Source organism: Rhizomucor pusillus (assembly GCF_041956525.1).
Source record: "Rhizomucor pusillus strain CBS 183.67 unplaced genomic scaffold VTP01scaffold_2, whole genome shotgun sequence".
NCBI classification, from domain to species: Eukaryota; Fungi; Mucoromycota; class Mucoromycetes; order Mucorales; family Lichtheimiaceae; genus Rhizomucor; species Rhizomucor pusillus.
Window position 1 is genome coordinate 649,545 of NW_027192144.1, and position 15,629 is coordinate 665,173.

The 15,629-nt window shown below is 45.3% G+C and overlaps 7 protein-coding genes across 7 annotated transcripts; 2 read left to right on the plus strand and 5 right to left on the minus strand.

Annotated features, from left to right (window-relative positions):
- Positions 1-146: 146 nt before the first annotated feature.
- Positions 147-2,995, minus strand: VTP01DRAFT_4330 (uncharacterized protein; the record flags this gene model as incomplete). Its single annotated transcript, XM_069383001.1, has 6 exons — positions 147-1,019; positions 1,105-1,215; positions 1,283-1,509; positions 1,588-2,025; positions 2,091-2,252; positions 2,332-2,995. 6 exons carry the CDS (start codon positions 2,993-2,995, stop codon positions 147-149), a joined length of 2,475 nt encoding a protein of 824 aa, XP_069243745.1.
- A 397-nt stretch (positions 2,996-3,392) lies between these two features.
- VTP01DRAFT_4331 (uncharacterized protein) lies at positions 3,393-5,393 on the minus strand (the record flags this gene model as incomplete). Its single annotated transcript, XM_069383002.1, has 9 exons — positions 3,393-3,399; positions 3,491-3,769; positions 3,828-4,089; positions 4,146-4,310; positions 4,371-4,484; positions 4,547-4,756; positions 4,814-4,964; positions 5,021-5,118; positions 5,300-5,393. The coding sequence occupies 9 exons, from the start codon at positions 5,391-5,393 to the stop codon at positions 3,393-3,395; spliced, it is 1,380 nt and encodes a 459-aa protein (XP_069243746.1).
- A 746-nt stretch (positions 5,394-6,139) lies between these two features.
- On the plus strand, positions 6,140-7,636 carry VTP01DRAFT_4332 (uncharacterized protein; the record flags this gene model as incomplete). The annotated part of the gene is made up of 4 exons (XM_069383003.1): positions 6,140-6,351; positions 6,420-6,567; positions 6,626-7,086; positions 7,141-7,636. 4 exons carry the CDS (start codon positions 6,140-6,142, stop codon positions 7,634-7,636), a joined length of 1,317 nt encoding a protein of 438 aa, XP_069243747.1.
- Positions 7,637-8,088: 452 nt separating this feature from the next.
- On the minus strand, positions 8,089-9,843 carry VTP01DRAFT_4333 (uncharacterized protein; the record flags this gene model as incomplete). The annotated part of the gene is made up of 7 exons (XM_069383004.1): positions 8,089-8,269; positions 8,320-8,742; positions 8,806-9,137; positions 9,208-9,254; positions 9,339-9,432; positions 9,492-9,558; positions 9,635-9,843. The coding sequence occupies 7 exons, from the start codon at positions 9,841-9,843 to the stop codon at positions 8,089-8,091; spliced, it is 1,353 nt and encodes a 450-aa protein (XP_069243748.1).
- Positions 9,844-11,561: 1,718 nt separating this feature from the next.
- VTP01DRAFT_4334 (uncharacterized protein) lies at positions 11,562-12,261 on the minus strand (the record flags this gene model as incomplete). The annotated part of the gene is made up of 3 exons (XM_069383005.1): positions 11,562-11,623; positions 11,741-11,959; positions 12,045-12,261. 3 exons carry the CDS (start codon positions 12,259-12,261, stop codon positions 11,562-11,564), a joined length of 498 nt encoding a protein of 165 aa, XP_069243749.1.
- A 309-nt stretch (positions 12,262-12,570) lies between these two features.
- On the minus strand, positions 12,571-13,032 carry VTP01DRAFT_4335 (uncharacterized protein; the record flags this gene model as incomplete). The annotated part of the gene is made up of 1 exon (XM_069383006.1): positions 12,571-13,032. The coding sequence occupies one exon, from the start codon at positions 13,030-13,032 to the stop codon at positions 12,571-12,573; it is 462 nt and encodes a 153-aa protein (XP_069243750.1).
- Positions 13,033-14,601: 1,569 nt separating this feature from the next.
- Positions 14,602-15,589, plus strand: VTP01DRAFT_4336 (uncharacterized protein; the record flags this gene model as incomplete). The annotated part of the gene is made up of 3 exons (XM_069383007.1): positions 14,602-14,713; positions 14,777-14,922; positions 14,990-15,589. 3 exons carry the CDS (start codon positions 14,602-14,604, stop codon positions 15,587-15,589), a joined length of 858 nt encoding a protein of 285 aa, XP_069243751.1.
- Positions 15,590-15,629: the final 40 nt, after the last annotated feature.

Consider the following 15,629-nt stretch of genomic DNA (forward strand, 5'->3'; position numbering starts at 1 on the left):
AATATGGAGCCGAATTTGCTACCACCCCACAAAATGCGATCCCAGTTCTTTGCAAAATGTAGTGATTTTTATTCCCCAATGCTGCAGCAGCTGTCCTCCACTGCAATGTTCCTGTTTGCAAGAAAAAGGCCAATTGTTTCCTAATATTACTGAATATCATTGCGTTTTCGCACTGTTTTCAGTACAGATTCAACGTAAGCGTCCAGTCCTTTTTCCCATTCTTTGACGGGTTTGCCTGGCTTGACTACATAGAACCGGCCTGCGGCATTGTCGTTTTCCCCATCGTCGTTGTCGTCTTCCTGTGGCTGGATTTCCAAGAGCTGTTTCATAAACCAGACGTCGTGGCTAACTAGAACCAATGCACCTGAAAACTCGGTGAGCGCCTCGACGAGGGTATCCACAGTACCCATATCAAGATGGTTCGTAATTTCGTCGAGCACAAGAACGTGAGGAGCCTTGTAAAGAATGAATGCTAAGGCAACCCGGTTTCGTTGTCCACCGCTCAACTTGCTCATCTTGCGCAAAGCAACAGGACCTCCGATGCCAACGCTGCCTAGGTGTGCACGACAGATATGCTCGTCAACACCGAACTGCTCCGTCATGGCCTCCACTGGCGTTTTGCTTAAATCAAGCTCGTCTACAGCGTGCTGTGAAAAGTATCCAACGCGCAGCAGGTTGTGGCGATAGACTTGACCCGATGTTGGAGCAAGTCTGCCTGTCATCAATTCCAAAATCGTCGTCTTACCGCTACCGTTACCGCCCAAAAACGCAATCCGTGATCCCATCTCGATATCCAGCGAGAAGTTGCTGACAATATCATAAGAGGTGTTAGGATATCGAAAAGTGACATTCTTGAGCGAAAAGAGAGGGCCGTGGTAGCGAAGCGGTGGTGGATCGGGGATCTTGATCGCAGCCGTCTTGACTCGTTGCTCAATGGTGATTTGTTGTCGAGGACCCATAGTACTCGACTTCCACCACTTGCCATCCTCTGTCTTTTCCATGCCCATTCGTTCAAGTTTCTAGACGGACAGCAGCAGAAACAGCAATGTGTTTGTGTAAGCGGCATATACATGTAGGATGGTTCTCACGCCATAAACTATGCACCTTTTTCCTCGAGGCAACCAGACCCAATCGCTTATCGTCACCTGTCGCCTTGGCTTGCTGGACGTTGTGTTGGATGCTGGCCATAATATGCTTCTTGCGTCGTTCCTGCGCCTGGTAACATGTAAATAGAGATCAGACCAACTGTACATTCGGCCTGGAAAATGTATTGGATACATACTACAAGCATATTTTGTTTGCGAATTCGCTGCTCTTCAGTATTACGATCCCAATCTTCAAAATTTCCAGCATGGTATTTGAGCTGCTTGTCTTTAAAAATAATCGTTTCCTCAGTAACAGCATTGAGGAAAGAGCGATCGTGCGAAACAATGACGATCGTTTGGTCTTCGGTTTCGTTCAAAAGGTATTCCTGTAACCACAAAATAGCAGGCAGATCCAGATGGTTCGCTTGTCAGTGCAATGGAAAAAATATCAATTAGAATGTGCGCTAGTGGTAGATTGTTGGAGAATCTTGAGCTTACGTACTCGGTTCATCTAAAAGCAAGATATCCGGGCGTAAAAGCAACGACTTTGCAAGAGCAATCTTCATCCGCCATCCACCAGAGAACTTTGCCACAGGCGTATTCATTTGATTCTCCTTGAACCCGAGACCGCGCAGGATCTTTTGGGCACGTGCTTCAAGCTCGCCCGTGTCAATTAGCTCTAGCTTCTCAAATACCTGACTCATCGTCTCGTTAGCTAGCTTCGGCGTCACATAGGTGAGAGGATTCTGAGCCAACAAAGCTGCGTGGCTCTCCTCGCAAGCAATTTGTTCCCTTCGAGCCTCGCGGCCACGAGCACCTGATCGCTTGGTGGCAATTTTGATAGCCAAATCCAACTTTTCCTGACTTCGCTTTACCATAAGCTCGTACACCACGCGTTGCAGAGCTTCCGTTGACGTTGTATGCATTACATTTTGAAGCACTGGATAGAACGGCGTCGACTTTAGGTTCTTGACTTTTTCAATAATCAATTGTATTGCAACTTACTAGCTGCTTCACGGACAACTTGCATTGTTTCTCGATCCGCTGACACGACTTCTTTCAGCACAGTCATTTCTTCGTCAAATACTTGCAACTGGGCAACGTGGAGGATGGTCAAGTTCTGTGGCAGACCCACGAGGATGTTATCAGCCAAGGAGCGCATCAAGACTGTCATGTTTGTTACAACAAAGTAAATGTCGATTAGGATTTTGCTTGCTGCAGGTTTTCGACCGATTTGACAACTTACTCGTCTTGCCAACGCCGTTCTGCCCGACAAGACCGTAACGCACACCAGCCTTGAACTTCAAGTGGGCATCGACCAGCAAATCGACCTGTCCGACCGAAATGTTAACACCAGGCAGGTCCAGTTCGATGCTACTTGTTTCCAAAGTTTCGGTGTGGAAACGAGATTGTTGCGATATCGCAATAATGGGCGGTTCACCGTCGTCTTCACTGTTATCTTCTTCGTTGCTGTCACCTTCATCAGCAGCTCCTTTTCTTCTTCGTCTTCTCCTTGCGGTGGCACCTTCTCCACGGGCTCGCCTTTGTCTTGATGTCTTCTTATTCTTCTCTTGCTCCCTCTTGGATTCGTCGCTTGCGACTTCTGGTCGTTGCGAGATTTCGGGTAGCACTGTTCCCTTTTTGGATATCGGTTCTTCTTCTGCAGGTTCCTTCTTGCTTGTTTCCACCATTGAAAGCAGTGAATCGTACAAACTTTCTACCTTATGTGGATCCACGTTAGCATCCTCGAGAAAGTCCAAGGTCGATTCGCGTATGGCGGCGCGTGGATCTGCCTCCTTGCTGAAATCCAAATCGCCAAGTACGCTCGTTATATATTCAATGGCATCGGGCTCGAGTTGGATATCGAGATCGCATATGCACGTAGCAAACTTGTCAGATACAATTGTCATCCTGATATCTGTGAAGGAATGTGCTTGAAAAATTGTCGTATTGGTTTATATATGGCACTTATGCGGAGATTTCGCTGCTGCGGCAGCATCGCTGCGGCAACAGTTGCACTGGATGTCGAGAAATGCAGTAATAATTGTTGTGCAGACAAAGAAAGAAGCTCTTTTATTTTGAATTGAGGTGATCTGCTCATATCATCATATTTCGTGCTTGCAGGCAAGACGGAATACCAGTCAATCAGCTTTGGATAACATTCTAAACACATACCATGCTGCTCTGGTAATACACATGATATGAAGCCGGGGTAAATTTTAAGGAGGACAGAATTTACAGTCTATCCGATTATGTGGTACGTTAGAGTCACATGGTACTGTAAATTCCGAGAGATTTGCAAAATACTCACTCACTGTTTGCCATCCAAGGCGCGGATGAAAACATCAAATTATTGCTTAGCACCCATGCTTTGTTAAGCCTTATACTTATGCTTCCTGACTTACGTGAAGATGAAAAGATTATTTGTAGCTGCAACCGCAATGGAGTTCTCTCGAGGGTGCCAGGATGCATGCAGAATCTTCTTGTTAAAATCAACAGCGTCAACATCGTCTCGGCGGTTCTTGATACCACCGTTGCGATTGCCACCCAAGACCATCTTATTTTTCGCCGATCCAAGACGTTTTGCCTTAAATGCTCCCTTGTCCGCCTGGAGGTTGATTTCGGCTAAAGTATCCTTGTTGTAGATATGCAGGTTATTGCTGTACGAACCCGTCATCAAATGACTAGAAGAGTCGATCAGAATGCTTGATAGTTTGCGTTTCTAAGACTGCTCCTGCATACCTTCCATCCCCACTGAATGTACATTCAAATTTATCAAAGATGCAATCATTTTCGTACAGATCGCATAACTTGCTGCGAAGATGGTCGTGTATGTTGACGGTTGCAATGGGCTTCTTCTCCATATTAATATCCCACAGCTTTAAAGTCAAATAGTCGCGGGATAAGATGTATCGTCCGTCTCTACTAAATTTGACATCGGATATGGAGGAAATGATCTCAGAGAAAAATGATCTGCTGTTCGGATCCTCCGCCACCTCAAACACTTCCAGGAAATGTTAGTGCATATTCCTATGCATGCACTTCTTTGCTGTGATATACCTTTTGCACGCTGATCGCACAGTGCAGACTCGCGCATATCAGCTAGCTTTATGGTTCCCTTGCTACTGCTGTACATAAATAGGTTGCATTGCAGTGGATGGAACTCTGCAGCCGTGATGACTTCTGTCAGCTCTTCCATGTTTGCTGGTTTGATATCAACAATATCTATTTTGATTGAAATCATAAGCCCGAAGTTTCAACATGCATGGTATCCTCGTGACTTACTGAAGCTCTGATCCGAAATATCGAGATTCCAGAGATTGATTCTCAAATCGTCGGCCGAGATATAAGTCTCGCCATCAGAATTTACAGAGATAGAGTTGATATGGTATGCATGCGCTTATGGGAAAGGCAAATTATGTCAGTACGGATTTAACCGAGCGATGCAACATCGATGCTACCATTAGCATAAATTCTCCTCGGTACTGCTGCAATGATGGTATCATGGATCATCAGTTTTGGTAACGTCAGCGGCTTGGTCGGACGACGAACAACCGGGGAAACGTTGCTTGGATGCATGCCCAACGACAAAGAGGCTCCGTCTGTCAAATTGTTCTCGTGTACAACTTTAAGATTCCTCTCAAACACTTTCCATAACTTGATTGTTTTATCTAACAGTGTTTTGTGAGGAGCTTGCATATACTGTTTGGTGAATAGAAACCATTTACCATTAGTTGAAAGCAGAAAGTGTGCAGCGTTGGTACGTCGACACCACTTGATCTTGTTGATCTTTTCCTCGATCTCCAAACTCTTTAGATAATCGAATTCTGGTTCGTGCGACTGAAACTCGGTGTGGAACTTGTATTCGCATCCTTTTTTCTAAATATTATGTTTGAGCTGGTGGCACTTGCTTTGATATTGCGCAATCGACGTACACTTTCGTTTCGTTCAAAAAGTACGACGCGTCCACCCTTGTCACCGGTGGCAAGATAATCACCAGTGTGATCAAACTCGACGGCAGATATAATATCAGCTACAGACCATGTTAGTCGCCGGAATATTTCTGCACAGTGCAGTAGCGCGGGAAGCAACGAGCAGCCAAGCTGGACATTCACGGTTGCCTGCTGACAATGTCCAGTGGTCCATCCACACGCAATACCACACGTGAAGCTCCCTGCTAACAGCGCTGACGTCTTCCTTTCAATCAGACGCACCTTCTGTTATGTCGTCAGAATCGCCTTTATCGCCGAAGCATTGAGCGAATTTCCACTTGTGGTCGGTGTCTGTCGTGCCTGTAGCAGTTTGCATAATGTTGACTGAGATTGGCTATACACTCGGGGACAACAGGTATGTGATTCTATGGATACAAAGAGAAGATTTGAGTCCTCTAGCATTCACGCAAGATTCGACTTGTACGCACGAAAAGCGGTAAAGCGCGAGGGGAAAAACAAGGAAGTAAAGAAAAGGCTCCTGCAGCAGCCAGCTGACTGAATTACGATTTTGGCGCTTGTCCGTATCCCAGACGGCTGGGCTCTTCCGGAAGACACTGTGTAAAGAAAATACCAAGCGAAGAAAACTTGTCAGCTCCTAGCATATGCCACATTGGTATCCTGATGCAATATCTGGGAATGGATCCGGCAGCAAATATCTCATCTTTGTCTGCGAAACTGCTGCTATACGCCTTTCCGTTCGCAACGTGACCCCGTCCCATGCGCACTTTGCAAAACCAGTTTGCCGAGTCCGCATTTCTGCAGACATGGCTTTGTCTGCAATACATTTTTGGATAATAACTACGCATTTGTACTTTCCTTCCCTCTACGATCTACAGCAGTAGAACCATCTTTTCTATATATAAAGCAAAGTTTGCATGTATATTTAAAACGGCCCTGCTTTGGCACGCTGTTCATGAATTTGCCCTTATTGCATAACGGATACCTTAGAGAGAAGAGGAAGCTTGTCAATGCGGCGAGTTCAAGTTCAGCGCATCAAAAATTGGACTTCACCAACGTGTTCATCTGTAGTTTGCGGTCAGAATTTAATTCTATTCCCCGGGCATGCCATTCTCTGCAATCCTGGCTTCAATGGCAGTGCTTGCCATGGCCGGTGAACTTCTCATTTCGGCCGTACCAGACTCGCTGTCAATATGCGCCGTGTTTATGGTACTTTGCTACCTGTTCACGCTAAATACTTTACCCAAGCTCAAGCAGGCGTTTCTGAATGCCAAAGTGTCTGGCGTCGACGTTCTCAAGGTCGATAGACCGTTGCTGTAAGCTGGCGTATCTTCTGTTCAGCAAATCACTTGCAAATGATTAAAAATGGGAATTCCTTGTGTAGACCAGAGGCAATGGGGTTTCCGACTGCAGTCATCTATCTTATTGCCATGATTTGCTTTATACCGTTTCCGTTTATCAACTGGTTTGATGGCAAAGCGCGACTAGTGCATGAAGAGGAACCTGTCATTGGAACATTCCCATATCACAAGGTAATCTGACAACTGCAAGTACGAAATCGTCGATTTCACAAGCGCTGAAAGTCTGCAGTTGGGAGAAATATTATCGGCCATACTCGCGATCCAATCCATGGTTTTGTTGGGATTTGCAGACGATATCTTGGATGTTCGATGGCGCTATAAAGTGTGGTTCCCAGCCGTAGCAAGCATCCCCTTGTTGATCGTTTACTACACAAACTTTGGTGTCACATACGTTGTCATGCCAATACAACTGCGACCATACATCGGTGAACTCGTCGATCTTGGTATTCTTTACTATGTCTATATGGTAATGCTAGCAGTTTTCTGTACGCATACCATCAATATCTTGGCCGGCATCAATGGCATCGAAGCAGGACAGTCGCTTGTGATCGCGCTATCTGTCATTGCAAACGACTTGCTGTATATATTCGACCGCAACAATTACCGGGAAAGCGTAGAAGCGCACCTTTTCAGCTTGTATTTTATGCTTCCTTTCGCCGGCGTGACCACGGCTCTGCTGTATCACAACTGGTAAGTGAATGATGAAGGGAGAAAAGCATTTAGGTCTCCAACGTGCGTTGCTAGGTTCCCTGCCCAATTATTTGTAGGCGATACATTCTGCTACTTTGCAGGCATGACGCTCGCAGTTGTCGGTATCCTGGGACATTTCTCCAAGACGCTCGTTTTATTTTTCATACCACAGATATTCAATTTCGCGTATTCGTGCCCACAACTGTTTCGCCTCGTTGAATGTCCCAGGCACCGCATGCCACGGCTCGATACAGATAGCAAAAAGTTAAAATGCTCGACTGTGGCGCTGAACGAGAGCAAGAAACCGACGGGGAAGCTTGGTTACCTTGCTCTTCGAATCTTGTACTCTCTGGGTCTGCTCCGCGTGTACGAGTGGGACGAACAAGGGCGGATAGCCGTGTGCAACAACTTGACGCTGATAAATCTTGTTCTTGCGCGATTTGGACCGATGTCAGAACGTAGCACGACTGCGGTAGTTTTATTGATCCAAGCGCTTTCCAGTTTATTGGCATTCTTTATTCGATACAAGCTTGTACAATATGTATATTAGAAACATTCCTTTCTGGTTTTAGATTTTCTGCTGCTCTAAAGTGTAATCCAAACGAGACAAAGGCTAGAAATCCATAAAATAATCTGTAAATTGGGAAACTGCAAAGTGCGTATGTGTGTGAGTGTGTGAAAAAGAGAGTGTGTGCTGTTTGTTTGCTTGCGTGGGTCGCTTGCTTTTATGTGTGTATGTGCGTGCCTGTGTGTGTGAGAGAAATATGTTATGTGTATATGTACTGTTTCGGTGAGTTGGGGTTTGGGAAGGGGGGAATACAAGAACAATGAAGGTGAGTGATAAGAAAAACAACAATATCAAGGAAGGACAAAGGGTGGGAATCGCTAGGCTGCTGCAGATTTTTCGTTCTTGGGCGCGGAGGAGAGAAAGATGTAACATTACACTTGGGAAAATGTGCTTGCAGATAAGGATAAAGAAAGTAATGGACTGGCGACATGTTGTTAACGATGGTGGTTGCCTACGTGAACAGATTGGTTGCATAGCCCTTGCTCGACGGCAGACAGGGAAGACGAGCATGAGGTTGTAGTGGGCGAAGTTGACCGGCGTGCTGCTTGTTGCATAGCGAGTTTTCCTCGGCGTGCTACTGAACGTGAGTATCGAAGACCACAGGCATTGCACAATCTACCAAAGTTGTCAGTTTCCAATTTCTAAACACGTTTCCTTTTTCTTACGTTTTGTGACCGGATGGGCCCTTGCGCCACTCAGGGCTTGAGCTGGTGCCGCAACTCTCGCAATGGATTCGGGGATTATTGCTGCTGCTGTTGCTATGTGCTGCGTAGGGCGACGAATATCGTCGAGTGGGGATTGGTGGTGGGAAGGTAGCAGGCATAGAATTGGATCTATGGGATGTTGTGTATATAGGACAAGACTTAATACTTTGTTGTTGCTGTTGTTGCTGTTGCTGCTGCTGTTGCTGCTGTTGGTGACTGTGGTGATGATGACAAGCTCTGCGTGCATAGGGAATGAAGGGGTCGGTGCTATTGATCCATTCGGCATCTTTTCCATCTGTATCTGATGCGCGAAAAATCCGCGGTGGGCTCAACGGTTTCTGGTTTGGGGTAACAAATAAAGGCAGATCCCACAACCTGGGCAAACTAATCAAATCGGTTAGTTCCTTAACAAAACGAAAAAAGAATAACCTACTTTGCGAGCAGTACCTCATTTGATCCTTTGTTGATTTTACGCCGTATTCAACTGGAGTTACTTGTGTCAATGTGAATGTAATGCATCCATACGGTACCGTGATGCGTTCGCACAGGGCTGTTCTCCTGCGCGGTGCAGGGATACGGCGATTTTGCAGGGTGCAGTTTATGCAGGACGCAGTGTCCATCGTTGGCAAAGGATCTTCAAGGTTAGCCATTGCATCGTCATGATAGTTTTCGGGCCACGAAAGCATCGGCGATTTCGTACGACTGTCAAATACTCGAAGCACTCGTTGTTGGTCAGGGCGACTATATTCACAAAGAAGTGAATTCAGGTATCGGGCATGCTTCCGATTGTGTTAGTCCACTGCACATACACATTCCTGCACTCTAGTCACAATATGAGCACCAATTTACCTCCACGTTGAAGAGTCTCTCGCCACAGGTGTTGCTGTGCCGGAAGTCTGGAAAGAATACAGGACTGGTGTGAGCTAAAGTTATGTCGGAACCAACATATGTCTCTGCCTCGAGCCTACAAGGATCCTTACCCACATCGTCCCGCTGTTGGTTCAGGTGGAAGAATGCTAGTAGTATTCGCTCAGACACTACATACATTACCATGTCAACAACCTGCCACGCTTCCTGAGGACTTGTAAGCAACCATCGCCAATTGTTTGTTTAGTCTTTTCGAAAACTTTTACCTGACTAGCAGCGGCAAACATGTCGGAGGCGGGGCTGTGCCGTTGTCCCAAGTTCCGAAAGCGACATCTATTGGATAAATCCAAACAGCATTAAAGTTAGCGATAACGAGTTTCGTACCCTTTGATTCGTGCGAATATCATACCTGGTTATTGATCCTCGCAAAGAACCGCTATTAATAAACTTTGCGAGGTCCGGCCGTGCTAGAACAACTTCCTCGGGATGAATCAGATCGAATAGCGTTTGGCGCAACATTGCATCGTACTGAGCTGCTGCAATGGATGTGGAAACATATAAGAATTTAAATGTGGCTGCGTCTAACAATGCCCAGAAACAACGGGGCTGATAATCCATTTTGTCCCTCAAGTATGAAGGAAAGCAAGAGCAAGGAAAGAACGGAAGAAAGAGCAAAACGAAGATAAGAAAACAGCAAGAAACGGACACGAACAAGTGAGAGAGAAAAGAGAGGGAGAAAGAGAAAAAATAAGGTCAAAAAAAGAAAAGCAAAGAAGCTGAAGATCGTCTGGTTGCAACTTACTTCGTGACAAAGCGGGCATTTGCTAGGAATCTGAGATGTGCATTATTCGGATGATTGACTGCATCGATCAAGTCGTCCCTTCACAGTGTAACAATGTACATATGAAGTTCTCACTTAATCGATCGTTTGCAGTTGGTGTTGACTCTAAACAAGGTTGCTTCAGCCCTGTCACTTTGCATTCAAAGCATATTTAAGTGTAAAGGAGGCTAATGCGGGGACTCTTGTTACCCGAGCGACTGTTACATTTTCCATTCGTCTTTTTTTTTTCGCACTGTGCGCTCAGGTGCATGACTATTATCAACTGTCAAACGAAGCTATTACTCTTTGGTTTGGACCCGGTCCACTCTATGCAGTCCTGCTATTCGGCTGGTCTTCTTTTTTTACATTAGAGTGCTGCACGCGTGCCACCTTCGATGCCCTTTTCTGTTGCACATGAAGATTGGTTCCGACCTCCGGATTTTGGGGAACAGGCGTTTCAGAGAAAAAAGGCACCGGACGGAATGTCAAGCCTCTTTTCGGCGCTTTGATCCTATTCATTGATAAATCTTTGTCGTGCGACAAGAATCAGGTTTTCTTTGGTTGCTACGGTGCCAACTGCCAATATAAGGTTTGGTCTGTGCCAAACTTAGCCAGAGCTTGTTTTTCCTTGTGCTTCCGCTACGATTCTATGCTCCCCCAAGAACGATCGATTGTCCCCCAACTTCGCTCGGTAGCACAAAATTACTCTAGTAAAAAGACAAATTATATATCTTGCGAACGAACATCTTTGCGTAACAACGGCAAGACAAACATCCGTGAGCATCGCTATTGCCCGTCTGGGAGCGGGATTACCTGTACTTTTCTTGCCTGCATCCAAAGCGGTGCCTTTCTGTACAGACCTAGCAATTAAACAATCTTCCATTAATACACACCATATGTTACTGTACAATCAGGTAATTACATATGTGTGGTCGGTATCCGTGCTGAGCAAATAGAAGCATAGCAAACGTGTATACCTGTGTGATTGCAATAGATCCGATTATTCTATTTTCTAATTGGTGACTCTAGCTACCTTCTCGATTATTCTGTGATTGGCTTATTTATTGCCCCATGCCGAATCTGCCTAGTACATACTTGGAACAAGAAGGATTCGGGGACGGGGAAGCCTACGGGCACTAATTTCCGATAAAATATGCTTCTGCGCATTTTGCTCATTTTGTTAATCTTTTGAAATGAGTGGGTAGAAACATTCACCGACTTCGGTGAAGTTCCCAAATCCGCGTGTTCCCTACATATGCTTTCTGATCTTGTGCAGATCTCTCTTTGACCACTGCCCGTCGAGGCTCCGGTACAACTTACCGATTGTTACCTCGATCTTTCCCTAATTCATGGTGGTTAATGTATGGGAAACAATACGGGAGGTATTAGCGGTTACCTTCATCTGATACATTCTCTCCATTACGGTTGGCATAATAGGAGGTCGTCGCAGGCATTTCTGGGAAAATCAAATTGTGCAGTTTTTATCATTCTATATTGGTCATCGTCTCGTAATCTTCTACATATTCGCGTCATAGCCTATTAAAGAGTCACCGAGTTGCCTTATAGGTCGCATATACACTTTTTCCCAAAAGTAATGCCGCATTTTGTGAAATTTTATAATACATTTATTTATACACCAAAACGACAAATTGCAGCGACATTTATTTTTGGAAAAAGTGTACCTAGAGCGCTTACCTTCAATGGTCAAGCCTACGATCAATGGATCTTCGACTCCAGCATCCACAAGTTTGTTCAACGCGAACTGCATCTGCTTCCTCAACTTCACCGTGTCGTCCTCCTCCTTGTTCATCTGCTCGGGCCACTTCACTTCCATAAAAGACTCATAGTTGTGGTTCGCTAAAGCATTGAGGTATATCACATAGTCGGGAAACGTTCGCTGTTGCTTGCCGGCATCTGTGGTAAATGGTAGGTTACAGCTGAGCCTAATAGAAAACCATAAGCAAAAGAGAGCGCAAGCTAGCGAGCAAATCTGCCTAGCAGTCTTCTTTAGCACTGATATCAGCAGATATACACGCTGTAAGGATAATCCTGGTCGACGTCACTGTGAGGCTTGCCTCAGATACCGGCTCTGGATTTTCCTCGATCAATCCTTCTAGCAGGGTGAGGTCTTCATTTTTGACCTTGCTAGCCGCGATTTTCAGCTTTAACAACACATCGTTCTCGTCCCCACGACCAGTCATACTTCCTCTCTGCATTCTTCTCAAACAAGCAGAACACTTTCGTCAATTAAATGGACCTGCTGCGCAGCAAACGCGTCTTGTATGATGATGGCTCTTTGCTTAGGCGGTGGCAACCTTGTCAGAACGCAGCGGATCCTATAATCGTTTGTGAAAAAATTGTATTTGACTTGCTGCATAATCCTCAATTAGCTCAACGAAATCCTTGGTTTAAGCAAGCTATGCTCGTACCTTCCAGTTGCTTAGAAGCCCTGTTGCTTTGCCAACCTGCTGCGCATTCTCTTATTTCCGCAAGGTATCGCGAACAAGCGATAAATGGTCCTTCTTCTACAGCTTCTTGGGGAGATCCTCAACGAGGCGAGATAAATGGTCAGGCAAGATATTCTCAATGCGAGGCAAATGGACCATTGTGAAGTTGTTATCCGGTAGTATATCAAACCAATTGATCATTGTGATTCTGCATAGTTCTTTGGCTTGTTTCATCGCGGTCTTTTGCAGCTTATTCCCATAATCGTTGTGTACAACAGGCTTATAGAGATGGACGGTGGACCGGCGGTCGAATACAAAGTGCAAATACAATGTAGCAGTAACAGAATAATTATGCTCGGATTTAGAGAGTGCACGGACCATGAAGCTGATGTAGCACTCTGCATTGTCGACTTCCTGGAAGAGTACAGCACCTATGCCTGTATTGAAGGCGCCAGAGGGGACGAAGAAGGGTTGGTCAAAGATCTGTTCGTGTCGCTGAAGATGGAGGAGATCGAGATTTTGCTTGACAGACCAGCGCATACGCGTTAATGGATACGATAGAGAAGAAGGTAGGAAAACGCGGAAAGAGGCATGACGCCTAGATTCAAAGCGCTTACGAATGGGGATAATCAAATAGATAACTAGATACAAAGGTCTCCTCTATTACAAAGAAGCTGTCTTCTAGCTTTTATCGTTGGTATAGCAAGAATGCCTTTATTATATAAACATTTTATATTTCAAGGCATGCCTTTGTTCTGTATATTATATTCTCGTCTCCCCTACACACCAGCTGTCTGTCCGAAGCTAATCTCCCCCGTCGCTTTCCACAAGAGCGGCATTTTTCACTACGAGTGTACCGAAATACCGAAATTCCGAGAATGCCATATTAGGTGGTCTCTTCGGTACTTTTGTCCGAGATATCTGGCCGTTCTCCAATGATTTGTTGCACGAAAGCTGCCGACTTTATGATTTAATCATCGTTAGCATACAAGAAGGAAAATAGATCCTTAATTGGGCAAGCCCCGCGTCAAGAAAAAAAACATCGCAATTGCATTTCACAGCAGTCAAAACTTTACCCTTCTTTTCCTCCGAGGATATGTTCGCAAATGGTTAATGCACCCATTCCTGGCCACTTTACGCATGCATCTAGTACTAGACTGTTTCGGTATGTAGTGATACCATAAGCCAGTAGTCCCTTACCATATCCACATTCCAATCAATCTGTGCGCATTCTCAAAATCAATGTCCTTTGCTGCACTGTCTCGTCCCGTATTGCCCTTGCAACATGCTGTAAATTGAGCCATTAATTTTATTGAGTCTCTGTCAAACAGATGAATGGATGGTAGTGGTCTGCGACCCTAAATGACCGTGGTTTGCTACCCAGATGTACAGCCTCCCAAGGTGGCGCTTTTGCATGGAAGCCTAATTTCCGGGAGTTACAGAAGGAAAGGAAGCCATGACGGATATCCACTGTATGGGATACAACTTGAAAATCAGAGCAGATTATTTTTCTTCATCAATGATGACCAAGACCATTCTCGAGTTTTCTCTGAACGGGAAACAGTTTGGGACTGTGTGATACCAAATCTCACGTTCTGAGATCAGCGTTTGCTGCAACAAAACAGAGCGTAATCTCTCTGCATGGATCGTAAGGGTGCAGAACTTGTCTGCAAAGTCGTTGAGTTCGCTCTAGCGGATAGGTATACAGTATACATTTGTTGCCTGAGTGTCATAATAACGAAGATTATGGAATCAAAACCATGGTAGTGGAAGCATTTTTTCTCGATTGGATAGATAAGAATGAATGAGAAGCATCGCGGAAATACTTACCACATGGAAACAGATGTTGACCATATTGAAAATAAGTCTCTCAACCGTGGCAGGATTTCCTTCAGAAGTAATTTGGTATGACTTCAACTACTGTGATCGACGCTGTCTTCGCAACTGAGTATTTAGCATTATTAGTGAGCGAAAATGGTATGACTACTACAGACCTAGCTGAATGCCCTGGGCGAAACAATGCGTAGGAAACCAAATATAGAAGTTCGCTTGAAAAATCGAGAGATACCGGCTCCGACGCTTTCCATACCTCTCTTTTCGTTCAGCTCAATGGCACAACAAATTGAGCGTAACCAAGAAGCTACCGTATACGTCGGCAATCTCGATGAGCGCTGTACTGATTCTTTAATATGGGAACTTATGCTGCAAGCAGGCCCAGTTGGTAAGCTGGAATGTACATTTGGACCTGCGATCGCTTGCTAACATTTTACTATCGTTTAATCAGTTAATGTCCACCTACCAAAAGATCGCGTAACGCAGCAGCATCAGGGTTACGGGTTCTGCGAGTTCCTGACGGAAGAAGATGCAGACTATGCAATTCGTATCATGAATCAGATTAGGTTATACGGTAAACCGATTCGTGTCAACAAGGTATGGTGTCACGCAGTCGACTGTTCGCTCTTATTATTAGGTACTAAACATGGCATAATACGTATAGGCTACTTCAGACAAGAAGAATCTCGACGTTGGAGCAACCTTGTTTATTGGTAACCTCGATCCAGACGTGGATGAAAAGCTACTATACGATACCTTCAGTGCATTTGGCGTCATTGTGCAAACTCCAAAGATCGCCCGCGATCCAGAAACTGGCAATCTCAAGGGCTTTGGATTCGTCAGTTTTGACAACTTTGAATCCTCTGACGCAGCTATTGACGCCATGAACAACCAATATCTCATGAACAAGCAGATCACAGTCTCTTATGCATTCAAAAAGGACGGCAAAGGAGAACGGCATGGTTCACAGGCAGAACGGTTACTTGCAGCACAGGCTCAAAAGAATGTTCAGTTACCAAACCGATTGTACCAAGGAGGACCGGCTCTCGCACCTGCTCCTCAACCACCTGCCAACAGCGGCTATCCAACACAATCACCATACGGCGCAATGCCTCACAGACCTCCGCCACCACCACCCCCCATGGCTGCTGGTGCTGGATATCCACCTGGACCTCCACAACAACCTCACATGCCATACGGCGCTCCACCACCACCTCCACCGGCCGCTCCATCTATGGGAGGATACCAATATGGATGGCAATAAATAAAAGTATACATACATGAATAAAGTTGCAACGGGATTG